The sequence below is a fragment of the Phoca vitulina genome, unplaced genomic scaffold (assembly GCF_004348235.1).
Source record: "Phoca vitulina isolate PV1807 unplaced genomic scaffold, GSC_HSeal_1.0 scaffold92, whole genome shotgun sequence".
NCBI classification, from domain to species: Eukaryota; Metazoa; Chordata; class Mammalia; order Carnivora; family Phocidae; genus Phoca; species Phoca vitulina.
This window is the reverse complement of record NW_022589795.1, coordinates 1,864,788-1,892,756: the sequence shown is the minus strand read 5'-3', so window position 1 is coordinate 1,892,756 and position 27,969 is coordinate 1,864,788. Positions and strand designations below refer to the sequence as shown.

The window sequence follows — 27,969 nt, the reverse complement described above, 5'->3', positions numbered from 1 at the left end:
GAGCCCGTTGCCCAGGAGAAGCCCCTGCATACAAGCTGCGTTCGCCCCTCCCCGCCCCTCACTCCCGCTCCGCAGCCCCACCCCCTACACCCGGGCCGAACTGAGCCTTGCAGTCTTCCCAGCTCGACTTCTCCTCCCTCCCTTCTCCGCGCCCCCAGGGCACAGTGCACCGATAAATCTTCCCCAGCACGCTGCATTGTTACAGCCACTTGCCCTCGCGTCTGACTGGTGCCCCGTCCGGCACGGGAGTTCCTCAGATCCAGGCTGTCTGTCTCGGTGGTCTTTGAAGCCCCGGCCCCCCGCACAGTGCCTGGTACTTGGAGAGCACTCCATAAATGTTTGCGATTTTGAATAATACGTGAAGCAAGCGTCCAGCCCTCAACTCGCGGGGGGTGGGGGATGTGCGGGCGGCAGGGGGGCAGAAGGGGAGGCTGGCCGTGTGCCGCCCAGAAGGACACAGGCGGGGGCTGCTCGGGGCTCGGTGGGTGGAGGCCGGGGCGGGGGCATAGGAGGCCCGAGAGCGGAGCCCGGGTCCGCAGAGGACTGGCGGGGCCGGACGCCCAGGCTCCCCGCGCTCCTCCCCCCGCCTCCTCCCGCGCCCCCTTCCCCCGCCTCCTCCCGCGCCCCGCCCGCTCCGGCTCCGCCACCCCCGCCCCGCGCGGCCGCGGCAGGGAGGGGCCGGGGAGGCGGAGCCAGCAGCGGCCGAGGCTCCGGGCACCCGCGCGGCTCCCGGCGGCGGAGCGGAGATCCCGGCGCGCCCAGGTAGGAAGCCCCGCGGGGAAGCGGCCCGGGAGCCCGGCTGCGGCGGGAGGGGCGCGGCGGGGGCGGGGAGGAGGCGCCGAGCCCCGCCCCTCGTGCGCGCGGCTGCCTCGCGGCCCCCCGAGCCCCCCGCCTGGGGGAGGGGGCGCTGAGTCCCCGCCCCTCGGCGCCCGGCCTTCCTCCCCGCGCTCGCCCCCCCCCCACCCCGCCCCCCGTGCGCCCCGCGCCTTTCCCGCCGCTCGGCATCCCGGGACTGCCGGCGAGCGGCCCCCGGGGCTCGCCTTCCCTTCGGCCAGCTGCGCGCCTTGTTCGTCCCACAGGTTCCTTCCGAAAGCGAGCTGGAGTCTGGCCTGGCCGCCTCGGGGAGTGGGGGCACAGCTAGAAGGAGCCAGAGCGTGAGTGTGGCGGAGGGCGGCGCAGTGGCTGGAGAGAGCCCAGTACCATTCTTTTGCATCTTGGTGTTCCCGGTGCTCCGCGCACTGGGGCTGGCTCCATGTTTGCGGAATGAAGCAATCATTACTCTCCTTGTCCCCTTCCGAAGGAGGACTTTTTGAGGTCCACGTGCTGCAGAGCACGTTGGGGCGGGGGGCGGGGGGCTCCTGAGCTAGGGCTGCCCGGTCCTGCATAGTGGAGACCCGACTCTCATTTCTCCACCTCCTCTCCGCACTCCCTTCTAGGGGATGCTCCCTTCAGTTTGGGACTTGGGGGTGGTGGGGGAGGAGGGAGCTCGTAGGCCCAGACAGGTGTGACCAGGGACTTGAAGGTGAACAAGGGACTTGTGAAGGACAAGGGACCTGCGCAGGGCCTCTCGGAAGGTAACAGGGCACAGGGGACGCTGCAGAGCAGAGCACCCACCGTGAGCAGGGGCCACATCCTACCTTTGGGACCAGCCCGGAAAGGCCGCCAGAGTATAGATTCTGACCTGCAAGCTACTGAACTCCTCTGAGCCTCTGTTTCTTCACCAGTAAAATGGGGATATTAGTACCCATTCCCCAGGGCTTTGTGCACATTAAGAGAAGTGTCATATGAAACCAGCCAGCAGAATGCTTGGCACATCCAGGGTACTAGCAAATCTTAGTTTTCTTTCTTTGCTCTCTGGAAAACAAACAAACAAACAAACAAACAAGCAGAGAGTTATTCGTTACCATCCCCTCTGTCCCCAAATTGGTCATGGACAGACACAGCAGGTGTGTAAGCACTGTTTGTTGAATGAATATGCTTGATGGAGCGACAGCACTCACCCTCATCCTCCTCCTCCCAGAATCCGCAGGCAGAGGTCGGGAGCTGAGCAGCAGAGACATGCCCGTGCTGTCTGAGGACTCCGGTGAGTACCTTTCCTGGGCTGGGCCTGCCGGAAGCCCTGGAGAAAAGAGCCTGCCCCAGCAGCCCCAGGCTGGGAGGAAGCAGGATGCTGCCTACATTAGCTCACAGGGGCTGCCCTGCCCGAAAGCCCTGGGGATGAGAGAGCCTGGGGAGAGAATGTCCACACGGCAGGGTCCACTTGGAGTCCCACAGGGGCAGGAAGTACCCATGGCACTGGCCAAACTTCATGTGTCTTACCCTCTCCTCAGGTTTGCATGAAACCCTGGCACTGTTGACTTCTCAGCTCAGACCTGACTCCAACCACAAGGAAGAGATGGGCTTCTTGAGGGATGTTTTCAGTGAAAAAAGCCTCGGTTACTTGATGAAGGTAAAGCCCCATTTCATCCCATCTGCTGAGGGTTTCTAGAGGTTTTCCTAGCTGGCTGAGGCCCGTGAAGTTCATCTCAAGCATTCCCCTGCCCCGGGAAGGTCTTCGTTAGCCCACTATGAATGGCTTTCTCTCGGGCTGACCCATCGGTGACCCACTCTGCAGCCATCCGCACAGTCGTGGGCAGGCTGTGGGGTACCCAGGGTACACCTGGGCAGCTGACTTGGGAGGCCCCAGCCTGAAATTGGCTGTCTTTGCAGATTCACGAGAAGCTTCGCTATTACGAGAGGCAAAGTCCAACCCCCGTTCTGCACAGCGCTGTGGCCCTTGCTGAGGATGTAAGCCCCAGGTTTTTCCTTACGGTGTTAGCCCCACTCCCGACCCCGTAGGGCCCCTTCATCTTGCCCGTCACCATTGCTTAGCCGATAGGGGACATAGGGGCTCGGAGCCCAAAGGTGAAGAGACATCTCCCCTTCTCCTCTTGTTCCTCCTTGGGCCTCCTAATGGGCAGGAAGGAACTTGTGAGCCTTGGACTGAGCCAAGGGACACAGGGACATGAGGATGCCTACTTACTGTGTGTTCCCGAGAAAGTCTGTTCCCCCCGCTGTGAAATGAGAGCATTTGGATCAGATCAGCAGTTCCAAACTGTTGAGGACTGGCAATATGAAGGTCAAACAATCGCCTTGTACTGTGCTTTGGGGAGGCCCAATGTGAAGTCCTGGGGTCAGGTGACTTGCAGTGTGTCCCTGCCTATTGGCTCAGGATTCCCATTTTTTTAAGGAATGCTTCCTAACTTCTTGTGGACCTGCCCTCTATGTTGCATGGTTTAGGAAGATGATGGTCAAGGCCAGCTCCTCAATAAACTCACCTAACCCAGGAGATGGCCTGGCAAGGCATGGGTGCAGACCTTCCCTCCTTTCTCCCCTGTGTGACGTGATTAGGAGCACGTTAGGCTGTCAGGCTCCCAGGCTCGGCACTGTCTCTCCTACCAGCTCTGGGACCTTCCACAGGTCATTCAACCGCTCTGAGCCCCAGTTTCTTCATCTATAAAATAGCACAGTGGTGAGAGCACAGATAATAGAGCCACATAGGCCCAGGTTCAAATCCTGGCTTTTCAACCTAGGGCAAGATATTTAATCTCTCCTATGTAATTCTCATCTGTCAAATGGCAAAATAATAATACCTGCTATGTTGAGTTCTCTGTGAAATTTAGGTGGGAAAGTCCACATAAAGCAAATAGCACATAGTAAGGGCTTAATAAGTTAGCTCCCATTAGGAGTACCCTCCATGAGCTGCTCTGGCTCTTCTGATCCAGGCTGTGATTTCCCTGAGAGTGTCAGTCCTGGGGTGGCTGAGGATCCCATGCACTCTCAGATGCTGTCACAGTTCCTGCGAGGACTCTCGGGTCTGAAGCTCAGGGAGCAGGGTTTTCTCTGGAGACTCTCAGCGGGCTCGAAGCACCCACAGCCGCGTGTGACGTTCTGTCTCATTCCTCCACAGGTGATGGAAGAGCTGCAGGCCGCCTCCGTGCACAGTGATGAGAGGGAGCTGCTCCAGCTGCTGTCCACCCCCCACCTCAGGGTAGTCACACAGTCCCTGCCTGCTCACACAGCTTGTGTCCCCTGGGATGGGGGCCGTGGGGAGCACTCGGCTGGGAGGCTGAGGAAAGAAGAGTTCTGAGTGAGGTGGTCCTCAGGACCAGTGTCTGGGTGGTGATTTCTCTGGCATGCAATCTGAGACCCCCAAATCACAGCCCAGCCAAGGCCCCCTGACCCCTGGTAGCTTTAGGGCTGGCCCTTCACTTCTCTTGCTTTCCTGACAGGCCATGCTCATGGTACACGATACAGTTGCCCAAAAGAATTTCGACCCCGTTCTTCCCCCTCTGCCCGATAATATTGACGAGGATTTTGATGAAGAATCAGTGAAGATTGTCCGCCTGGTAAAGAACAAGGAACCCCTGGTATGTGACACCCACCTCTCTTTCCCCACCCCCTCCATGTACCACTCTCCCACCCACTCAGAAACCTGGGAAGAGACCCCCCGCCCCGAAGTCCCCGGAGTGAGTGATAGTAGCTTTGTCAGGGCTGCCACTGGTCCCCGTGGCACCTTTGTGTGCAGGGTACCTCTTTCTCTGGGTGGACACAGCCTCACTTGACTGTGGCCAAGCTCCTTTGTGCAGTAAACAACCTGCGCAGCTGTACAAGGCAGCCCTGATCATCATGCTCCGCATCAGAGGTTGGCAAACTATGGTCCAAGGGCCAAACCCAACCCACTGCCAGTTTTTTTAAATAAAGTTTTACTGGCGTGTGGCCATGCCCGCTCATTTACGTATCGTCTGTGGCTGCTTCTACGTTGCAACGGCAATGTGGTGTAGTTACCACGGAGACGGTGTGGCCTGCGAAGCCTAAAATATTTACATTTGGCCCTTTACAGAAAAGTTTGCCAAATCCTGCTCTGAATTCTGAGGAAGCAAGGGGCAGCTGCCGTTCTCCCCAGCTGACAGATTGTTATCATTCTGGTCCTAGTGCAGCAGTGATTTACAGAGCGAAGGGACAGGGTTGTTTATTAGATGGGAGGAAGTGGAGGAAGTCCAGAGAGTCGAGTGTTTGCCCCAGAGAATGGCACAGCTGGCATTCTTGATTTTCAGCTTTCACCAAGGGCGCTCAGCTAAACCACTTCTGCAAATGGAAGGGAAGCTCTCGGCCCCCTCTGTTTCCCCCACTGCAAAATGGGGCAGGCATCCATTGACATGGTCAGGGTTGTCTTTCCTTTTTATGTTTGGGTAGGTTATGGGTCATAGCTGGGGTGGTTTCTGACCGAGGCTGCAGCCAATCATCGAAGGGGCTCCTATGAGTTGGGAGCAAGAGTTTCGGGCCCCATATGGTCCTTGTCTGACCTGTCATGGCAGCCATTCTGGGGGAGGGAGGAGGGAGGACAGCATAAGGGGTTAAAACCACAATGTTAATGTATTATAATGAAGCTCTAGGTTACTGGTAAGGCCAAGGTCATAGGGAAGAAGGCAGGCATCTCCCCTGGGGTCTGTCCTGGCTGTTTGAAACTTGGCCTCCACCCTTTTGTCAGTCGGAAAGCACTTGTTCCCCGCTCCTATCTAGCTAACTGCCTACTCTGTCATATTCAGGGAGCTCTGGGCTTCCCGGTGTGGATGTAGAAAGCCAAGTTTGTGGTTAGGAGTGACAGAGGTGGGGCCGGACCAGAGGGAGATGCTGATGGTCCATGCAAAGTGTCATAGCTTGTTCCTGAAGGCAGTGGGGGGTGGGGGGACTGTAAGGTCTTAAGAAGCAATAACATGATCAGATTTGCGGTTTAGAAAGGTCGCCCTGGCTGCTGAATAGAAAGTGGCCTGGGGGGTGAGGCCAGAGCGGAGGGCCGATTTGAAGGTGGGGACCAGGTAGGGGGAGGGCCAGAAAGGGGGCTTGACCTAGGCCTGTGGGAACGGGGAAGATAAATCCAAGAAATAAATCAGAAAAAAATTAATGTCACTTTGTGACTGCCCTGGTTTGGGCAGGAGTCTTGGGGGGATGCCTAGGATAGCCCTGAGGTGTCCAGCTGGGACGATTAGGTGGGTACTGCAGCCATCATTCAAGGGATGGAGCTTAGGTCCCATTGAATTCAGAAGTGGAGGCATCCAGGAAGTGGAGGGATTATTTGTTCAGAGGCACAGACTGGGCAGCTGCCAGCATCCAGGCAGGGTTAAAATCACACCTGAGAGGTCGAGACCACATGGGTAGAGAGCAGACAGTGAGGCAAGAAGGGGGCCAGGGCCAAATCCTGATTTGAAAGGCAGATAGAGGAGGACCCAGCCATGGAGACCCATCGTCGCTGGGAAGACCTGGGAGAGAGGGGTGTCACCAGGTCCCGGGCTAAGAGAGGATCCCAAAGGGAGGGCGGGCGCCAGAGGCAGACAGGTGGGAGGTAGAGGCGAGAAGGCTGAGAGTGTGTGGGAGCCGGCATCTGGTGGGCGGTCAGCACTGTGGCCGGTGCTCTTGAGGGTGCAGGTGACAGTGACTTGGGGGGTAGGAAGCAGAGAGAGCAGGTGCTTACTCGAGGGAGCAGAGACTGGTGGCTGCTGGATGGAGGGGCAGGCTTTTTACTGATGAGGAAGATGTGATATTTATGGAGCCAGGAGAAGGAGCCAGCAGAGAGGGGGCATTGAGTCTGCCAGAGAGGGAGGGAGGGGACAGAAGGACCAGCCTAGGTGGGGGGAGCCCCTCTGCTGAGAGCAGGGAAAGGAGGACAGGATGGACAGAGATGCCAGAAAGTTTGAAGGTCTAGGGGGCAAGATGCCGTGGGGTTCTTGGCTGATGGTTTCTGTTTCCAGCAGTATTTGTCCTACGGACTTCAAATAGGTGACATAAATGAAGTTAATAACAAGTGTGCCTATGTGTTTGCAGTAACAGCCAATAATAAAAGGTTAACATTTATTGAGCACTTACTGCATGCACTTACTGTGCGTAACATAATTGAAGCTTGCCTGCATTACCTGATAGAATCCGTGCACCAACCCCGGGAAGTTAAATGCTGTCCCCCACCCCAGAGGAAACAGACTCACAGAAGATAAGGGGCTTCCTTCTAAGGCTGCATGCTTTCAGGGAATGGCAGGTGGATTCAAGCCCAGGGTCGTCCAACGCGGGGGCTCAGCACTTCACCTGCCACCGTCCCGCCTGCGGGGTGCACGAAATTGAGGGCTTGTTAGCACCTCTCATCCTAGACGTCATTCTGCTGTGCTCCGCAGGCCACGTCCTGGTCCTGAAGCTCTGGCTGGTCATAATTGGTTCCCCTTGGCAACCACAGAAAGCCCAGTACCCTGTGATTGATTAGAGGTTGAGAATTTGCAGGCACGTTCTCTCCTTATTATTAAATGTCTTTGCAAGAGACAAGGGCTGTGATGTGAGAGACATGCACTGGACTCGTTGTCCCACAATCCTTTACACCTTCCCAGCTGGGCGACCTCGGGGATGCTGACCTTCTCTGAGCCCCTGTCCCTCATCTCTGAAATGAAATGTGGGCATTGCTGTGCTGTATTAACGTGAGATGCTGGTTTCATTGCATCCTCAGCACTGGAAAGGGCTGCCCTTGGTCTGCCCTCTGCAGTGACAGAGGGAGAGACGGGGAGGCTCTCTGGGGTCCAGAGCCTCGGGGTCTGAGGTTTGGGGCTGCCTCTTAGGAGCCTGCCTGCTCTGTCTCCGATGCAGGGTGCCACCATCCGGCGGGATGAGCACTCCGGGGCTGTGGTGGTGGCCCGGATCATGCGAGGGGGCGCTGCCGACCGGAGCGGTGAGTGGCGTCCGTGCTGGCCTGGTGAAGGTGACGGCCTGGAAAGGATACAGCACGCCCCAGCCTTCCCCTTGTGGCCACGAGAGTCTCCTTTCCTTCTCCTCTCTGGTCCCCTGTTTGGGATGTGCTTTGCTTTCTGGGAGCGGGGCTGGGATTCTCTTCTCCTTCCCAAGCCTGGTAGAAATTTTAACCGTTTGAAAATACCTCAGGCACGGAGAACATTGGGGTTGATCAGAAGGGCTCCTGCACTGGCCTCGCCGAGGAGTGGGGTCCTTAAGCCCGCAGCGTGGGCTGGGCGGGTTTCCTGACTGCAGAGCAGGGACGCCCTTCCCCACCACCCCAGTTGTCGCTCTTATGGAGGGAAGGGTGTTCACGCCCCAGATTTGTTTGGGTGGAAAACAGGTTGAGAATCAGTGTTGTGTGAAACAACTACTCAGTTGGGAGGCAAACCTTCTGGTGTAGAGAGGTGTTACCCCTGAAGTCTGGGGATCACTCTTGTGGAGACCAGAGCTTCTCAAACATTAGCAAGCACCGACCCCACCCCCAGCATCTTGTTAAATGCAGAGTCGGATTCAGCAGGTGTTGGGGGCCCCGAGATCCTGCACGCCGAACCGCCTTCTGGCCGCCGCTGCTGTTTGGCTAGCAGTCAGGGCCTCATGTGCAGAGACACTTGTCATTAGAACCGAGGCCTCTGGACAGGTGTCTTAATACTCTTGACGTCACCTTTCCTGGTGCCTTTAAGTTTTCTTAAGATTTGAGAAAGACATTCTAAGAGTATGTCTGTTAACCTAGGAAGGTGAAGAGTTAATGATATTTCTAAAGAAGCAGAGGTTATAACGGGAAGAACCAGGCTTTCGATGTCAAAATAAGTGTGTATGAACACAGGCTCCATTATTTCTTAGCAGAGTGGCCTTGGGCAAGCCGCATAATTGCTCTGGGTCTCAGCTGCCTACTTGTAAACTGGGGGTTTCCCTGGGTGGTTTTGAGCCTGCGATGCTGAGTGGGGCGCCCCGTGCACGGTAGGACTCAGCCGGCCCCAGGCCCGCCCACTGTCTTTACACCTTGAGTCCGCTGTGCATGTGGCAGGTTCCTCTGGTGGCTGCCAGTGGTGCCCTGGGGCTGAGGCCCCTTCCTGTGCTGATGGGCAGCCCCTGTGTCTCCTAGGTCTGGTCCACGTTGGAGATGAGCTCCGAGAAGTGAACGGGATCACAGTCCTGCATAAGCGCCCCGACGAGATCAGCCAGATTCTGGTCCGTGCTGCATGTGTCCTGGGGGGGGAAACGGGGGGCCGGTCTTTGGAGACCAAAGCAAGGCACTTCCAGGAGCCAGGGTGGATTCTGGCTCAGTCTCTGTGTTCATGAGGAGGCTGCAGACAAAGTAGCCTTGTGGCATGCCCAGGGTCGGGGTGGGAGACAGGAAGAGTGGCACTCCCGGGCCACCTGCCTCTCAGACCTCTTCGGCATAGCCCCACTCCCTTTCCTGAGGCCCCTTCTGCAACATCCCCTCAAAAGGGTCCCCTCTTCTGAAGGGCTGAGGAATATGGACTAAGAAGCTGCAGTACAAGGAGGACCAAGAGCAAGGGCTTTGGGGTCAGCTGGTCCTGGGTTCGAATCCTGCCTCCACTAGTTTTCAGCCGGGCAGCCTTGGGCCAGCCGTTAGGTCACCGTGGGTTCTACTTTCCTTTAATGTAAAGTAGGAACAGGGAGCGTTTCTCATTCAATGTGTGGTTATGATCAGGATGTAAACATCCTGGAAAGGATACAGCACTTCATATCTGTGAGGAGATTCTAGGGTCTTAAGTGCTGGGATGCAAACAACCACCAGAGCCCGTTCTGCAAGTTCAAGTCAAGCTGCAATTGTCAAAAGCCCCAATCACAGTTTTGTCTTCTTTATCCTTCTTCCCCCCCCCCCCACATGACCCTCTTTGCTAATTTCCGATGGTTCGGGAGGGGGCAGAAATGGGCTGATCTGACGAGAGAGGACCCCCCACTGTAGGGAGCCCTGGTTGCAGGCAGGCTCCTTTGGTCTTCCTGACCCCACTGCCCTTTGCCCGGTTCCAGGCCCCAGGCTCCTTGTATTCTAGGGCAGTGCTGGGCCAGCGAGACTGTTGGGCGAGGTGTGCTCTCATGGGTGGACTGCATTCTGCCTCATGTCCCCCTCCCCCCATGGGGATGCAGGGTCTGTGTCAGGGTAGAAGGAAGGGGAAGCCCCAGCAAGGTAGGGGTGGCCTGAGGTTGGAGAGCCCGATGGGGAAGATGGAAGCAAAGGGAGGAAAATGAAACTGAACTTGGTTATGAAAATAATCTGAGAGAAGAGAAAGAAGGGTGGCCTTTGGAGCACTAGAGGTCAGGAGGGATGGAAAGGAGGAATTCAGGGCGTGCACTGTCCTTGGTGCTCATGTAGAGTTCTGTGTCCCTTTGTCCCATGAAAATGCAGATACTGGGTTTTGACTTTTGCTTTAGTTAATTCACGGGAGCCACCCCTGGAGGGTGGGCCACAGGGGAGGGGGCTATTATGACTTCCTTCTGAATGTGAGTTTCCAGATGGGGGCAGGAAGACTTGAACTCACCGAGGGTTAGACATGGGAGGTGGTAAGCTTCGACCTCTCCCCTCTCAGGCGCAGTCCCAGGGATCCATTACCCTGAAAATCATCCCAGCCACCCAGGAGGAGGACCGTTTAAAGGACAGCAAGGTATGGCGGGGTCAGAGGCTGGGGAGGGCTTTGAAGCAGTCGTTTGGGAAGAGATCACACATCTGGTCCTCGGAACGTGTGCTCAGTAGAGAACTGTAATTCAGTCACACTGTGATTCATTTATTTGTACCTGCCTTTTTCTAAACCGGATTTGACGTAGCTTACTAATAAAAGACAAGGTTATTTTAATTGAAATAGAAAATTAGGGCCCTGAAGAGGAGAAACTACCAAATGTGCTGGTTTCGGGACCAATTAAGTAACTGCCATTTGCTTAATTCTTTGGTGAGCCTACCTTCTTTGGGCACCTCCTCTGTGCTGGGCGCTCTGCCAGATGCTGGAGACAGGGACAGTTGGTAGCTTTGAGGACTCCTAGTTCAGAGAGGGAGGCCGGGGAGCAAATCTTTCATGGCTCTGAGACTAGTGCTAGTGTTTCCGAAAGATTCTGAGCAGAGTTACAGATGCCCCGGAAGGGGTCAGGTGGTAGAGGTGCTGGAAGTGAGGCTTGAGGCAGGTGAAGGCGAGTAGGACTTCCCTGGTGAAGAAGAGGGGGAGGGAAGTTCACACAGAGAGGTCTGCATCTACAGAGGCTCAGTAGGTGTGGAGAGGAGTACTTTTGGGGGTCGGTGAGAGAGAGCACCCTGGTCGGGCTCTGGAGGGGTTGTGCTGGGAGGTAGGTTAAGGCTATCTTCGGAATGGCCTTGAATGCTTTCTTAAGGGTGTTGGCATAATCCCGGCCTGTTTGGGGGTCTCAGAGGCCGACCCCTGAGATGAGGATTCGAGCGCAAGTAGTTCATTTGGAGGTGACCCCGGGAAGCACCCCGGGGAAAGGAAGGCAGTGAGTGCAACAAAGCGTGTGTCATCCAGCAAGTTACTACTGTGTCATCCTGCTGGGGAACTCGGGGATCCCGCGTGGACACGTGTCTTCCCACCCAAGAGCCAGGGGAGCTGGGAGATCTGTGCACCGACTCCTGCCAGGCCACATCCAGGGATGGATTCCCAGCATTCTCGGCTGGCTGCATTAGAGTAGAGCGGTGACCAGAGAAAGCCCTTGGACAGAGAGACGCCAGGGCTGGCTGCTGGAAGTCTGGCTGGGGGGCGGGGTACTGAAATGGCGAGGCCCTGGGGGATGTGGGAGCTCCCAGGCTGCTACGTGGGGGGAGGGCCAAGTGGGTAGAGACGGGAGGCAGGGAGACCTGGTAGGGAGGCTGTTGGAAAAGCCTCCGTGAGAGATTATTCCGACCCGAGCTGAGGTGGTGGTAGAGAGAACAAGAGAGGGCATTGCTTTGGTTTCAAATAAATTGGGATCTGAACTGCCTGGCAGCCAGGGCAGAAAGGAGAGAAAAGGCAGGACATACTTTTCCTCAGGAGATGGAAGGAAGTGTGCCCATTTTTCAAGAAAGGTGATTCCCAGTCCCTGGCTCTGGGCACGAAATGCGGGATAAGAAGGAACAAATTATAGCACTTGGCATAGAGTAGATGTCGATGAGTATTTTGGTGAATGGGGATCAATAATGGACAATGTCTTTAGTGTCAGACTTTTACAGGAAACGAAGACATCATCTTTGTGTGACTGTTCGTTATTTGCACACTTTGATTGAATCCCAGGGCTTGCATAATATAGACTCTTATCTGATGGAAGGCGGTTCTTTCTTGGATATGCTAATGTGATCTTCATGGGCAGCTTTTGCAGGTTCTAACTTAATACAGGGAGAAAACTTGGTTTTCCTGGAGAAAATGGGTAACCTGTCCCTTAGCCCATCCTTCTTAAATATTTCTTCTTGATCCAGAAGCTTGATCTGGGCTGGCCGTATAAGATTATACTCTTTTCCGAGTGCCTGGGACCCTGACATCTGTAGCTGGATGAGGATATCTGTCCTCATAATATCTGGCCAGAAAGTTTTTACCCTTGTCTAACTGAATCTTTTCTTTTTTTAAGATTTTTATTTATTTATTTGACAGAGAGAGAGAGGGCACGATCAGGGGGAGAGGCAGAGGGAGAGGGAGAAGAGGTTCCCCACTGAGCACGGAGTTCAATGTGGGGCTCGATCCCAGGACTCTGGGATGATGACCTGAGCTGAAGGCAGACGCTTAACCGACTGAGCCACCCAGGCGCCCCTAACTGAATCTTTTCTGGTGGACACATAAAGGAATATGACTTGGATCTGTCTAAGGAAGCCCTGTGGCTTTTGTTTTGTTTTTTCTTTTTTCTTTTTTTTCTGTTTGTTGTTAAAGTAATTGGACCCTAATGGTCTGGTAATAGAGATAAATAAAATAAATCCATCCACTGAATTATAGAACAAGAAAGTGTGACAAAATGCTGTATCTTCCCACCATCATCTCTAGAGGGGTGACTTCAGGGTAAAGGAGAGTTGGGGGTTGGCCGAGTATGTGGCAGATGAGGCAGGGTGAGCTGTAGAAAAATGTGGACGTCAGTCACCCACTGCAGAGTGATGATGAGGAGCTAGTAACAGTTGTGCTGTTGATATTTGTGTTCTAATCAAAGCATCTAGATCACTTATTTAACAGATGGCTGCTGACTTCATTAGGGGCAGTTAGCATATCAAAACTATCCTGCTGGTTCCCAGGACTGGTTGTTGCTTTGTGTACGCTAAGAGGCTGCTTTAAGGACTGCAGGCTGGGGAAATAGGGAAGTACTTAGGCTGGAAAGAGAAATTCAGATAGAGGGGCCATCTCTTAATTTTCTGAACCTTGATGGATTTCCCGACTGTAATATGCAAAACGGCTGCAGAACGAGAGGAAACCATGTGCCCTGTGTTTCTGATTAGCTTTCTGTCCTCGAGGCTGATTGCTCGTCCTGATGGTGAGTGATAGGTGTCATCTGGCGTTTGATGCGGCAGAGACACATCTGTGCTCACCCCCTCTTCAGGTGTTCATGCGGGCGCTCTTCCACTACAATCCGAGGGAGGACCGGGCCATCCCCTGCCAGGAGGCGGGCCTGCCCTTCCAGCGCAGGCAGGTCCTGGAGGTGGTGAGCCAGGACGATCCCACGTGGTGGCAGGCCAAGCGAGTAGGGGACACCAACCTTCGAGCCGGCCTCATCCCCTCCAAGCAGTTCCAGGAAAGGTGGGTCTGGGCTGTGCTGTCAGGGGGTGGCTCTGGAGTGGCTTAGAGGCGTGGGTACACGGCGGGGCCCCGGCCGGAGGGACGCGCGGTATGTCGTTGCGGAGGGAAGTACCCATCGCCCTTGTGTTCGGTCTTCTTGCGCTCTAACCAGCGGGGATGGCCGTTTGAGATTTAAATACATGCACAGAAATCTATGTTGTCACTAAATGCATGTATGTTGTATAATACCTACTTAAAGAAAGTTGAAAAATAAAATATAAAAATATAGACGAGGACGAGGGAAAGCTAATTACCCCAAGCCTCGCCACTATCTGAGATGGCATGATGGACATCCTTCCTGAGCTTTTTACGGGAGAGACAGAATTGGAAGTCGTGCTTTTGGGGTCTGTGTCCTTTAACATGGCAACTTCAGCATTTCCCACGTTATTACCTCGTCTTTAGTGTGTGATTTTTAATAGCTATATAATATTTCATCAGAAAGGAGACCATGCCCTTCCTTCCACCGCCCCCTTCCAACCTAAGCTGGAGCCAGTGGGCCTCTGGCCTAGCACAGCTTTCACCATGGCCCTCAGCGATGCTGACGTGCAAAAGCAGATTAGGCATATGATGGCTTTTATTGAACAAGAAGCCAATGAGAAAGCAGAGGAAATAGATGCGAAGGCAGGGGAAGAGTTCAATATTGAGAAAGGTCGTCTTGTGCAAACCCGAAGACTAAAGATTATGGAATACTACGAGAAGAAAAACAGATTGAGCAGCAGAAGAAAATTCAGATGTCTAATTTGATGAATCAAGCAAAGCTCAAAGTCCTCAGAGCAAGAGATGACCTTATTACAGACCTATTAAATGAAGCAAAACAGAGACTCAGCAAAGTGGTAAAAGATACAACCAGGTACCAAGTGCTGCTGGATGGACTGGTCCTCCAGGGTTTGTTCCGGTTGTTGGAGCCCCGAATGATTGTTCGTTGCAGGAAGCAGGATTTCCCTCTGGTAAAGGCTGCAATGCAAAAAGCGATTCCTAGGTACAAAATTGCCACCAAAAAAGACGTTGATGTCCAAATTGATCAGGAGGCCTAGCTGCCTGAGGAAATAGCTGGTGGAGTTGAGATCTATAATGGGGATCGTAGAATAAAAGTTTCCAATACCCGAGAAAGCCGGCTGGATCTCATAGCCCAGATGATGCCAGAAGTACGGGGAGCCTTATTTGGTGCAAATGCCAACAGGAAGTTTTTGGACTAAACCTTTGGGCGAGGTGAAGTTCATCCACCGCTCTCCTGCTGTCATGCGGAACTTTCTGATATTTGAAAAAACAAGATACCTGTGTGGCTTCCTCTTCGCTGTTCTAATATTCTGTATTCATCAGTGGATCCTCTCTGTAGCTAATGCCCTTGGCCTAATTGTTAAAATGAGAGAAAGTTTCACTTACTCTGATCAGGAAACCTCCTTTTTAGCTAATCTAAAAGTAGCACAACTTTCATTTGCTTCTGTAGCATGAAGGTGAGGGTATCAGATGCTGGTTACCGGAGCTTCCCCGAGTCTCGGCTCTTCCTCTCGTCTTCTGCTGTCAGTTCTCCACTAGAGGGTGATGTGTATGGTGTTCTCCGACATTCAGTCTCTGCTCTTGAGGCTTCAAACGCATGGGGGGCATGCATTCCTACCAGCAATAGTGGCTTCACTGTTCACCTGCTTGGGCCTAGAAGTATTCCTCATCTGTAAATGTGATTTAAAATCTAAGCCACGAATAGGTCTTATTTATTAAAACAAAAGGTTTACACGGGAAAAAAAAAAAAGCAGACCATGTACTCTGTACATGTAGTCTGGATTCTGCCCTCCCTCCCCGCCAGGAACTGACAGTGTAGCAGGAAAGTCACAGGTGGTTCCGACGAACACTTTCTAGAAATGTGACGGGTTCGGGGGAGGAGGACAGCGGGCTCTGCGAGGTCAGATCCTGGGAGGGTTGCCCCTCACCTGGGCGTGCTCCGAGCGTCTCTGAGTGACTTCCCTCCTTCCCTGTGGCTGTCCTTTTAAGTTGTCTGCCCCGTCTGGCTGCCACAAGACCGCACTAATCACCTTGCACATGAGACGGTGCCTCATATTTCAAGTGATTTCCTTAGGATAGATTTCCGAAAGTATAAATGACTGCGTCACCTCTCACCTGTGCCATCTAGGCCTTGGTTTCCCTGAATTTTCCAGAAGGTTCTCTCGGACTCGTTTTGCGGCGGAGCTCATGGGCCTGCCCACCTCCTTGTGTCCCTGCAGGCGACTGAGCTATCGGAGAGCCACCGGCACCCTGCCGAGCCCCCAGAGCCTCAGGAAGCCCCCCTGTGAGTAGATGGGCAGGGCAGCCCTTCAGTGAGGGGCCGGGGTTAGGAGTCAGGGGCTTCGTGCCCCGAAGAAGCAAGCACTGGGCTGGAGAGGGCACCAAGGGTCCTGTCTGAGCTGGTGGGCCTCCAGAAGGAGGGGATGGGGAGAGGGATGAGGAGGGGAAATGGGGGTGGGTCGGGGAGGGGGGAGCTGTTCTCTGGAGAGGAGCTACTGTATTTGGGGCCCATAGGTGATACCGGGAGGCATGTTAAACACCTCTTCCAAAATTGTGCGCAAACGTGTGTGTGTGTCTGGGAGAGTGTCCCCTACCGAGGGGCTCTCTGATCCTGATAGTTTCAGAACCACTGGTGCTGGACGGGAGTGGAGAAGGCTGCACGTGACCCTGTGTTAGCAGTCAGATTTGGCAAATAAAAATAAAGGATGCCCAGTTAAATTTGAATTTCAGATCAATAATGAATGGGTTTCTAGTGTAAGTATAGCTCATGCAATATTTGGGACATACTTATACTAAGGAATTATTTGTTGTGTATCTGAAATGCAGATTTAACTGGGCGTCCTCTATTTTATCTGGCACCCCTACCCTGTGCAGCCCCTGCCTTCAGAAGACATTCTCACCTGTCACCTTGCCTTTTAATCATCACAATGTGAAGGAGTGGAGTCAGGACATCCTCTTTTCCAACGTGGGAAAATGGAGGGTCATGAGGTCAAGGGAGCGGGGCTGGGGTCAGGTTTTCAGAGGGCCTGTGCCCACGGCCTCCAAGTTAGAGCTCTGTATAGAGATGAAGCTGCCCCATGATATGGCTTCTCTGGCTCAGGGGGGCTCGGAACCAAGTGAGGGGCCCAGAGGGGTGTCCGGTGACCGGAGTACAGCCGGCTGGCAGCCCTGCTCTGCTCCGCTCCGCCGTCTGGCACCTGCCTTTGCCCAGGCCCGTCTCAAACCCCGGAAGGGAGAGAGCAGGTCCGGCCCCACTGCAGGCATCCTGGGGTGAGCTGCTCCCTGGCTTGGGGCCACTGCCCACGGCCGCTCTTCCAGACTTGCTCTCAAGTCAGAAGGGCTGCTGAGTAAATTGGCTTTGGGGCTGCTCACGCCGGTGCTGAGCGGGCTTGCTCTGGGCCGCTCATGAGACACACGCAGGAAGACTAATTAGAGCTAGGCTCGGTTTAATAATGCACCGCAGCTCGGATCACAGGTTTGTTGGAGGAAAGAGAGAGGGGACAGATGGAGGGCTCCTTACGCACACGAGGCCACCGGCTGCCTCTCAGCCGCAGGGCCTCCTGGTTCCCCTCCACTAACGCTCTTCCATCTGTCTTTTGTGCAAACCGCAGATGATCAGCCTTGTGACAAAGGTAGGCTGGTATTTATCCCCTGTGCACCCAGACAAGAATGTAGACTGTCTGGAGCTGGAGGGGCTTCTTTTCCTCCCCCTGTGCCCTGAGGTGTGAAGAGCCGCTGGGGACAGAGCTCCTCCCTGCCCACCTAGCACATAGTGCCCCACCTTCCCTGGACTCTGGCTGGGCTAACTGTGCCACCAGCTGGGCGGGAGGCAGGAGACGGGAAGGTGGGGCAGGGCAAGTGAATCTCCCCTCCTTCTACTGATGGCGATCCTAACCCAGAGGGGCCTGCTGGCCCAGAACCCCTGCCACGGCCTGCAAAGTCTGTTCGGGGCCTAAGCATGGAGAATTGAGTGAAACAGAAGGACTTGGTTTCCTGGGGAGCCAGGACATGGCATCTCTCCTGAGCCCGCGCGAGACATCATTCCAGTGGGCTCCTCCTGGCCACCCAGGAGCCGGGTCCCTTTGGGTCAGAGTATGTGTCCAGCAAGGCTCACTGGCTGCCCTCTCTCTGTTTGGTTCACAGAGACCTGTGACTGTGAGGGGTACTTCAAAGGGCACTATGTGGGTGAGTATCGGGCCTCGCTCCCCAGCACCCCCTGCCCTTCCCATGCACAGCCAACCGTGGGCTCTTGGACCAGGGGAAGACAAGGTCAGAGTGACCTGAGCCCCAGCAACGCTTCAAGAGCAGCCGAGCCTGGGGGACCCACATTCCCCTTCATCTCTGTCAGCCAGGGGAGGGACTGACCTGCCCAGGCTTTGGGGTCCCTCTCTAACTTCCACCCAGCCCCGGGGAGCAGAGCCCTGGCAGGGAAGGGATGCGGACCGCTCCATTAACACCGATCTGTTACCATCACAGTCTCGGCCACGGTCCAGGCCATGTGTGTGTGCTGCCACCACACAGTGATGGAGCCTTTTACCAGCCTCCAAAGGCCCTTTGCTGCTTTTATTTTGCTTAGTCTTTTCAAAGGCCTTAGAGACCAGCAGAGATTTTTTTACCTTTCATCTGGAAGTAATTTCAAACTTACCGAAAAGATGCAAGAATCGTACCAAGAACTCAGATTCACCAGATGACACTTTGCCGTATTTGCTTTGTCATCCCCTTTCTCACACATACACAGTTTCTTCCTGAGTCCTGTGACTCGGTTGTAGACATCACGTCCCTTCACCCCTAAATGCCTCAGTATGTATTCCTTAAGGACGGGGACATTCTCTTACAGAACCCAGGGGAATTATTGAAATTCTGGGAATTTAACATGTATACAGTTCTATCATCTAATACACTGTTCATTTTATTTTATTTTATTTTAAGTGTTTTATTTATTTATTCATGAGAGTCAGAGAGAGAGAGAGAGGCAGCGGCAGAGGGAGAAGCAGGCTCCCCGCCTAGCAGGGAGCCCGATGCGGGACTCGATCCCAGGACCCTGGGATCGTGACCTGAGCCGAAGGCAGACGCTTAACCATCTGAGCCACCCAGGCACCCCTACACTGTTCATTTTAAAATTTGGCCAGTTGCCCCAGTAATGTCCTATAGAGCATTTTCCCTGATCCAGGATCCAACCCAGGACCACACATTGCACTTGTAGATTTGTATTCCCACTTCATAGATAAGGAAATCGAGGCTCAGAGAGGTGATGATTCTCCCAAGGTCAGCCATGTGCTAAATAAAACAGTGACTGGGGCGCCTGGGTGCCTCAGTCAGTTGAGCGTCCAACTCTTGGTTTCGGCTCAGGTCATGATCTCAGGGTCGTGGGATCGAGCCCCGTGCCAGGCTCCACGTTCAGCGTGGAGTCTGCTTAAGACTCTCTCTCCCTCTGCTCCTCCCCCTGTGCTCTCTAAAAATAAACATCTTTAAATAAAACAGTGACCTTGAACCCTATTGTTGGAGGCCAGATGGTCACCTTTTCTTCATTGTACTGTGCATCCTGATCAGCCCCTTCCTGTAGGAGGAGGTAGTTGGGAGAGGTTCAGTGGGACTCAGCCCCCCTTCTAGGTCTGGCCAGGTAGAGCAAGTCTTTCCTGGGAGATTCTGGGACAAATGCCACAGTTCTCCCTGCCCTTCCCACAAAGCTGGTCTTCGGAGAAGCTTCCGGCTGGGCCGAAGAGAAAGACCGGGAAGCCCCCAGGAAGGAAAGGGGTCTGTAGGAGCCGAGGCTCCAGAGCTGCTGACCTATGAGGAGGTAACCAGGTACCAGCACCAGCCTGGTGAACGGCCCCGCCTGGTGGTTCTGATTGGTAGGTGAGGTCCTGCATTTCCAGGGAGTGGGCTGGCTTCCTCCTGGACTGGCAGGGAGGGAGCTCAGCAGGGACCTTGGTCAGCCTTCCTTTTGTTTCCCAGGATCCCTGGGAGCCCGACTGCATGAGCTGAAGCAGAAGGTGGTGGCAGAGAACCCACAGCACTTTGGCGTTGCCATTCCACGTAAGAAGGCGCACACGGGGCTTTGTGTGTGCGTGTGTGAGCATGGATAATAGTTCATAGGGACTTGACTCCCCATATCCATCTAATCCTTACTTTGGGTCTGAGGGACCGATGGGCGCTGCCTGCTATGGGCAGATCATGGGACCTAGGCATGATAAGAAACCCACTTTCAGTGGTCCACTAGGACCCTCTGAGGCAGAAGCTGGAGGACCACTTGGCCCGTTCCTTCCTGGGGTGGGAGATGAGTCTAAAGGGCATTGCAGGCAAAGTAGCAACCTCAGGATGACACCAAGAGGCTATGGGCACCAAGGGGGCATTCCAGCTTCCTCTTCACAGTGACTCTGACTCCGATGGCCCCCGCCCTCTGCTTGGCTAAGAGAGCAGGGCAGAGAAGCCGGGAGCCTGGTGAGTTATGATACTGCTCGGGCACTCCCTTGTAGCTGGCTTCCAGCCCATCAGAGTGGCTGGGCGCCCTCCAAGGTGCTCACACCCCTGCCAGTTCCTGAGGCTAGGAGCAGCTGTGGATGCTGAGACCAAGGAGGCAGGAGGCCCTGGTTCTGGATGTGATGCGGAAGAGGGGAATGAAGGGGCTAGGAGCTTTTATGTGCAGTAGCTCGGGCAGCCCTCCCAGTACCCTTGAGGAGAAGGATGATCACCATCCTGTACACAGAGGAAGACACTGGGGCTCAGAAAGGTTAAGTAACTTGCCCAGTGTCACACAGTTGGTAAGTAGTGGGGCCAAGATTCAAACCCAGGCCTTAATGAGGCCACACAAAGGGCCTCTCGCCTGCCGCCTACCGCTCCTGTCCTTGGCTGTCCCTTCCCTTTCTGGGACCCTCCGTTCTTCTGGCCTCAGAGGGATGCAGTGTGGGCACTCGGGCTCACCGAAAGGGAAGGCTGTGGTGGCAGTAATGAGACTTTTCCAGAATGTTCTAAGGGCAGCTACCAATCCTTTCTTTTGCCAGACGCCTCTCCCCTGGACCTCGGGGCCCATAACCCAGTGTGTGGGTTGTCAGAATTGTCTTTCGGAGCCCTACCTGAAGTGGTAGGGACTGGAGGGAGGCGGCAGGGTTCAGGAAGCCATTCTAGTGGCATACCTCTGATGGACCTGGTAGGTAGGCTTCCGAGGGCCACTGCCTTCCAGGGTGGACTGAAACAGGACGTGTGGAGGCTGCTCACACATGGGTCCTTCAGAAGCCCCCAGATCTATCCCCCAAGACAGGGGTGCATGGATGGCCAGGCCTACCTGCTTCAGGCACCCCACAGATAGGTGACTTCCCCCCCACTTTGCTCTTAGGAACTGAAAGAGTCAAGGCAGACTTCCCGAGGCTTCCTACTTCAGAGAGGCGGTGACTTTTATCCTGGGTTTTGAAGCATAAGTAGGAGTTTTCCAGGCAGAGAAGAAAGGAATAGTTCTCTATACAGAGGGAACAATTTGTGGAAAAGGATGGAGGAGTGACCCAGGGTAGCAGCATTAGGGACTGGGGAGGCTAGTGTGGATGATGTGGGAGGAGATACTCGTCAGAGGTCTTTAGGATGTTATCGGTGGCGACTAAGAAGTTTTTAAACAAGTGAATGACACGGTCAGAAAAGTGACCTTAGCAGCTCTGCCCAAGGTGGGACAGGGATGCCACATAGAGAGCACAGAGCATCCCTGTGTGGTCCCCAAGGGCATGATAATACTGTCCTTCAAGACCCCCTTCAAGGCCCTTTTCTTTCGGAATGCTCTGGAAAAGAGCAGTGTGTTACTCCACGCGTGCTCTCGTTCTGTGAAGGACCTGCTTTTCCCCCGAAGTGCGCACCTCAGTTCTATCACAGAAATCAGTGGAGAAACGCTGTATGTTTTGCAGTTATTTATGTGAGCGCCAGCTTTGCTGAAACCATCTAGTCCGTCACGGACTGTCTGTCTTCATGTCTCTTTTCTCAAAATGAGATATAACCGAATAAGAAATCAAAAGCCTACAGCAGGGCCGTCTGTATCTGGGGTCCCCTGGCTCGCAGAAAAGAAAACAAGGAGGAAATCAACGATTAGGACTAGGGATCCCTTCAGCGATTCTTTACAAGCCACACCACCTCAGCCAGGCTGTCTAGTGAGGCCCCTGAGGGCAAACGCTTGGCATGGGACGGAGCTCACACCCTGGCTTGGGGCTTGACCTCCCTGCACCTCAGTTTTCCTCCCCTGCAAAGGGGGAGGCCTCCTTTCCCACATCGAGGAGGGTGCCTGCCCCGCAGGGACACCGAGGAATGGGAGCGGTGGGTTCATCCACTGAGCAGCGATGAGCTCCGGAGGGGAAGGAGGGCCCAGGCTCGCTGTTGTTCTCGTGCACTGTGAGGGGACATCTTTTTGCCCAGTTTCCCTTTTCCTTTCTTTCAAAGATACCACCAGGCCCCGAAAGAGCCATGAGAAGGAGGGGGTGGAATATCACTTCGTCTCTAAGCAAGCATTCGAGGCCGACTTACATCACAACAAGTACGTGGCCTGGCGGCCCAGCTGGCCCTCGGTGCACCCGTCTGGTGTTCCCCCTGACCTTGTGGGAGGGCTTTTGGGAAGGATGGGGGATGCGGGAGAGGAGTTACAGTGGAAAGTCCATCTATCTTGCCCTGCTAATTTAGGCAAACTCAGGAACTAAAGGCCCGTTCCCTGTTGGTGGTGTTTTAGGTTCCTGGAGCATGGTGAATATAAGGAAAATCTCTACGGAACCAGCCTGGACGCCATCCAGGCGGTGATGGCCAAAAACAAAGTGTGTTTGGTGGACGTGGAGCCGGACGTGAGTTTCTGAGCCAGTTGGGCGTTTTCTGTTGGCAGAATATATAAATGAGGGGAGGGGCGCCTGGGGGGCTCAGTTGGTTGAGTGTCTGACTCTTGATTTCAGCTCAGATAATGATCTCAGGGGCGTGGGATTGAGCCCCGCATCTGGCTCTGTGCTCAGCAGGGAGTCTGCTTGAGATTATCTCCCTTTTCTCTCTCTCTCAAAATAAAAAAAAAAAATGATAATAAAAAAATAATAATAAATGAGGGGACTGTATATTTTACAAAACATTTGACCCCAGTCTAAGGCTTTTTTAGTCCAGAGGACTGGATGTTAAAATTTCCTTAAGTCTGCCTTTGAGAATCTAAGGAAAGCTCTGTAGCCCGAAATGTGCACATGTATACACAAAATGGCATTCACTATAGGGTGCTCCCAGGCCCCGTGGTGGCCTGCAGACCTGGGATCGTAGCCTCTGCATGGTGGGCATCAGGCAGTGGGCGGGCGCTGCTGGTCAGCAGTAACAGGACCGAGAATTAGATGCCACTGCGCAGGTGGATGCTGGGGCCCAGCTCCCCGTATCAGGACACCGCCCCCGCGCCCCCACGACAGGTCAAGTCAGTCAAGTCAGTGGCTCAGGGCATCACCGAGAGAGGCCACCCAGAGAGCAGTTGGAAAGAGAAAAGGGATGGAGACAGTGACCCTGTGAAGGGCATCAAATCCACACCTTGCCTGCTGTGTGTTTGGCAGGGGCTCAGGCATCTTCTTAACCTTGTCTTTGACAAATCTTCTAAGCTTTGAACTCAATCCGGGTTTTTTTTTCCTCTATAGAAATGGAGCTCTGATTTTATGCCATAAGGTGTAGACTTTATTTTTTTTATTTTTTATTTTTTTAAAGATTTTATTTATTTGACAGAGAGAAAGACAGCCAGAGAGGGAACACAAGCAGGGGGAGTGGGAGAGGGAGAAGCAGGCTTCCCGCGGAGCAGGGAGCCCGATGTGGGGCTCGATCCCAGGACCCTGGGATCATGACCTGAGCTGAAGGCAGACGCTTAACGATTGAGCCACCCAGGCGCCTCAGGTGTAGACTTTATTTAACAGAAGTCGGCTTGAGACAGATTCCAAAAAGCCCATTATGTCTATGAAGGAAAACCCTCTCTCATTTGGACTTGCTGGGGGTTGGTCATCAAAATTAAAAGTCTAAATTGCAAAATTTTATTTGAAAAGTGATTTTATTGATTTTGGGGTGGGGTGGTGCAGATTATGTATGTAACAGTTTAATACAGTGTTCCAAATGAGGCCCTTACGTTATCGGTCATAGGTGCTAATGAAGAGGATGATTTGCATATTGAAAACCTTCTAATGTCTTTACAATTTGTTTCAAATGATTTCTTAGCTTCTTCATTTGCTTAGCAAATCTTTTCTTCTCTGAATATCATAAGGAGGCCTGTGTGATAACACATATTTTGAATTAGTGAAGTCCAAATTGACGACGTTTGACTAAGAGATGCACATTGAATCTTCTATCAGGACCGGGCAGGTGGAGAAGGGCATGAGAAGGTTAATTAGAGCTTGTGGGGTCAGAGCTGAGAGAGATGGCAACACTTGGAACCAGGGCTTTGGAACGTTCATTCTCAGCAAGTGGGCCTTTGGGGCCCAGCCAAGTCCAGTGTCAAAGTGGAGGATGGGAAAATGAGCAGCTGGTCTGCCCAGTTGAAGTCCATTGTCATAGGACCGTGTGATCAGGACCTTTGCCACTGAGGTTATGTGATAAAGCACACTGTTACGGAGCATTCAAAAAGTGTTTCATAATAAAACGTGTCCTGTTTTTGAACTTTCTCAGGCACTGCAACAACTGAGGACCTCAGAGTTCAAGCCCTACGTTATATTTGTAAAGCCTGCGATTCAGGAAAAGAGGAAGACGCCGCCCACGTCCCCAGCCTGTGAGGACACAGCAGCCCCACTTGTAAGTTTAAAATTGATCATTTCTGAAGGCCTAAAAGGACCTGTTACAACTGCGTAAGGGTGCGTGTACCTTCTGCACGGAGCTGTCTTTCCATTTGCCTATTGGCCAGACTTAGATGGTCAGGTGACCGGAAAGCCCAAGGTGGGGCAGCTGAAAGTTCCTCCCGCTTCAGACAGGGATGGCTCTGCCTGGGCTCCCCGCCCTTCACTCCTTCACAGAAGGATCCTCCCAGAAAATAAGGGACATCTGCCAAAGACTTGATCACACTAACCTGGTCAATTCCCAGGCCAAACCCAAGTCGTTTTTAATTGAAACACCAACTTCGGATCCAGCAAGTGGATCAAACATGGGGCAATGGACAGCATGGCGGGAGTCTTTCCTATGGGTTGTTCAGGACCGTGACTCTCTCCCTGAAGCACAGGGGGTTGAATTCCACCTTTATAGGCCAGGAAAAGGGTTCTGGAGATCTCCCTCCCCCCCCCCCTTTTTTTTAAGTAGGCTCCAACAGGGGGCTTGAACTCAACGACCCTGAGATCAAGACCTGAGCTTAGATCAAGAGTTGGACGCTTAACCCACTGAGCCACCCAGGCGCCCCTGGTTCAGGGGATTTTGGGCTACAAAACAAATGCCATACTTTTTACTCCATGAGAGATTTACTTGAGTTCCTTCAAGATGCAAATATTAGAAAGATTGAGGTACTTAGTGGCGAAAATGTTCCTTCTGTAGTTCCTTAAATAGCTATATGCTTCCAAGCTGAACAATGAGGGTGCCTGGAGGAGGGGAAACTCCAGAAGCAGGGGACAGGGGAGGTGGGATTGAAGATCCAGGGGCAGCATCAGACACTGCAGAGTGCTTTTGAGTATGAGAGGAGCCCTGCGAGAGAGAGTATGGATTTAGCAAGCTTCTCCTGATGTCATCTACTTTTTCTCCTCCTGGGAGAAAGTAAGGAGAAGAAATGACCTCAGCCTTCTCTTCAGTCTCTACCGTCTTTGTGGCAGCATGCCCAACTCTTTCCGAGTCCTTTAGAACCTATCTTCAGACGCTGCAGGTGCTCTCACTAAAGTCGGGATCTGGGGCTGATGGGCAACAGAGAGAAGAGGAGGAGGAGGAGGAGGAGGGAATATTTTGGAATGTGGGTCTCTTTGGGGGAGGGCGGCTCACCCCACGCTCTAAAAGCACTGAGTCTCTGTAAGCACAAGAGAGAAGGCGGCAGAGGCCTGGCTAGAGATAGAAAGGGAGTGGGTGAATGCCAGAGACGAATTTCATTTTGCGACGTTACTTAGAGGTGACCTGCCACGTGCCTTTTTCCCCCAAATCAAGCTAACCATCAGTCAACTACCGGCTCGAGGTTCTGCTTTTTCAAGGTGTTTTTGAATGAAGAAACAAACCCTACGCAGGCTGGGCAAAGGAGGGACACGGGCTACCTGTCCCTCAGGGTTAGGGGGCGGGAAAGCAGTCTGATGAAGGAAGTCGGGGACCCCAGGGAAATGGGGTGTTTGGTCAGGATTGTCCCAGCACTTTCGGGAAGAACTCTACTCTAGCTATGGTGCTCGTGTTGGGCCCTGGTATGAGGAAATGGCAAGAAGAGTTAAGTTCTGCGTGATGAATTTAGGAGTCTGAATTCAGAGAGCCTTAGAGTTACTTATTCTCCTTCTTTTCCCCCTCATTGTTTCCAGAAATGCTTGCTTTGCTTATAGTTAATAGTATTTGCAGTTCTTTGCTGTAATTACTTAACCAAATCGACACACAACACAATGGTACCCCTTCTTTGGAAATAACTTCCACCCGGAAGTGTGAAATTACATATTATATGTACACACAGATACAGAATCGGCATCCGCCCAAAGCCTGTGTCATGGCTGAGGTTAACAGGTCCTAATATCTAACAGTAGATATTTTGAGAAGACGAACAAGGATTGTGTCTACTTCCGGGCAACATTTTCGGACGTGTGATTGGGTGTTATCACCACATTCCGTTCTTGTGTACCCCATGGGTTATTCATGGGCCCAAGTCACCCACTCAAAATTAGACGTTAGAACACTGCCCGAGAAAAAGGCTGGAAGTTTCTTATTTTGAGGGAGAACAACCCAGTGGCTCCCCAGCTGCCCCTTTCCCTGCAGGACGAGGAGCAGCAGGAGATGGCCGCCTCTGCCGCCTTCATAGACCAGCACTACGGGCATCTGGTGGACAGCGTGCTGGTGAAGGAGGACCTCCAGAGTGCCCACAGCCAGCTCAGAGTGCTCTTGGAGAAGCTGAGCAAGGACATTCACTGGGTGCCTATTAGTTGGGTCAGGTAACTATATCCTAGAACATCCGGGTTGGAGGGGACCTGGAAGACCACCTCGTCCAGCCTCCCCCATGCTACCGTCAAGGAATCTCAACTGTGGAGAGGAGCAGAATTTTCCATAAACTCCATTGTCAAGAAGAATATATGTGTGAAGTCTCATCCGTTATTGGGTTTTTGTCTGTTGTTTTTCACTGCACCCCTTTGGAGCAGAGAACGTGAATTGAAAGGGGGCGTATCACAAAATAGCATATTTCATTCACTCAAGTATCACAGGCAAGTCGACCCTGATTCTTTGCACCGAAGTTAGGTAGCCACTGTCTTTTGGGGGTGGGGGTGGGAAATTTACACAGTACCGATTTGCAGAGATTATAAAAGGAGCGATGCTTCATTTATTCAGCTTTGTTGGAAATGGAGTTGTCCTTACCCACTGAGATTTTCCATGCAACTGAAGCTCCCCTGTCCTCAAGCACTAAAATGTTAGTTTTAACCTTTGCGATTGTGTTTGCTTGGCAGAAAACTTGGTTCTCTGCCTTCTTAAATAGTGAGCACACACAGACTTTTTTTTGAAGACTAAGGCACACTTCACCATCATCGTGAATTTCTGCGCTATTGAATGGTACGGTAGTGTTTTCAGGGACTCTGGAGGAATGTAAGGCTGCTTGTCCCCTTTCTAAATCCCCTCAGACTCCTAACCTTGAGCCCTGGCTTTGCTTTGTTCCCTTCCATCACTTGTCCCTCTCGCTCCTCTCACCATAGCTCGGAAATTACAATAAAATGCAGTGTGGCTGTAACTTCTGAGACTGCAGAGAGGCTACTTACACATGCCAAGCTCTTTCCCTCGTGAGAAGAAAAGGGGGCCAGGTTCAGGGCAAAGTACCAGGGGGAAGATTTGCTGCCCGTTTAGAAAATTTTCATTTTGCCTTCTCACACAAAGCCACCTTTGCAACTTTCTAGCTCACTAACCTGATACGTCCATCTGCCAGGATAACATTCTTCAGGTCTTTCTAGCAAAAGGTTAAGGACTTCTTTGCACTGACCAAGCACAAATTCTAAACAAGGGAAATGAGTCTTGAGTTCTCCCACATAGCAGCAGGGTGGGGAAGACAACTGCCCCGTGGAAGTGTGAAGGACACGTACAACGTTGTGTGTATTATACGGGAGAGCCAGGATCTAAAGTCAGGTCTGAGGCCGAAAACAAATAAGTCAAAATGACTCTTGAGAGACACTAACCAACTCTTAGCAAAGTCCCATCTGGGTGGTTTTTCCTCCAGTGTACGAACAGAGGGGTTGAACGCCAGATGGGTTTTTTTTCCCCTTTATCATTTTACTCAACAGGCATTTTTGGCTTTGTGATGTTTTTATGCAATTGTCAGAAA

The 27,969-nt window shown here is 53.1% G+C and overlaps 1 protein-coding gene and 1 pseudogene across 3 annotated transcripts; both read left to right on the top strand.

Moving 5' to 3' along the window:
- The first annotated feature begins 682 nt into the window (after window positions 1-682).
- MPP3 (membrane palmitoylated protein 3) lies at window positions 683-27,712 on the top strand. 3 transcript variants are annotated; one of them, XM_032396482.1, is made up of 20 exons: window positions 683-762; window positions 1,080-1,154; window positions 2,021-2,083; window positions 2,331-2,449; window positions 2,710-2,787; window positions 3,950-4,030; window positions 4,272-4,409; window positions 7,663-7,744; window positions 8,909-8,994; window positions 10,362-10,436; window positions 13,324-13,520; window positions 15,776-15,840; window positions 17,168-17,188; window positions 17,700-17,741; window positions 19,244-19,408; window positions 19,512-19,592; window positions 21,969-22,062; window positions 22,252-22,360; window positions 24,183-24,305; window positions 26,427-27,709. In XM_032396482.1, exons 3-20 carry the CDS (start codon window positions 2,059-2,061, stop codon window positions 26,601-26,603), a joined length of 1,758 nt encoding a protein of 585 aa, XP_032252373.1. In that variant the 5' UTR covers window positions 683-762; window positions 1,080-1,154; window positions 2,021-2,058; the 3' UTR covers window positions 26,604-27,709. The 3 variants fall into 3 exon arrangements, with proteins under 3 accessions (XP_032252373.1, XP_032252375.1, XP_032252374.1); XM_032396484.1 differs by lacking the exon at window positions 19,244-19,408 and having other exon boundaries at window positions 26,427-27,712; XM_032396483.1 differs by lacking the exon at window positions 2,710-2,787 and having other exon boundaries at window positions 26,427-27,711.
- LOC116626905 lies at window positions 14,012-15,441 on the top strand (annotated as a pseudogene).
- Window positions 27,713-27,969: the final 257 nt, after the last annotated feature.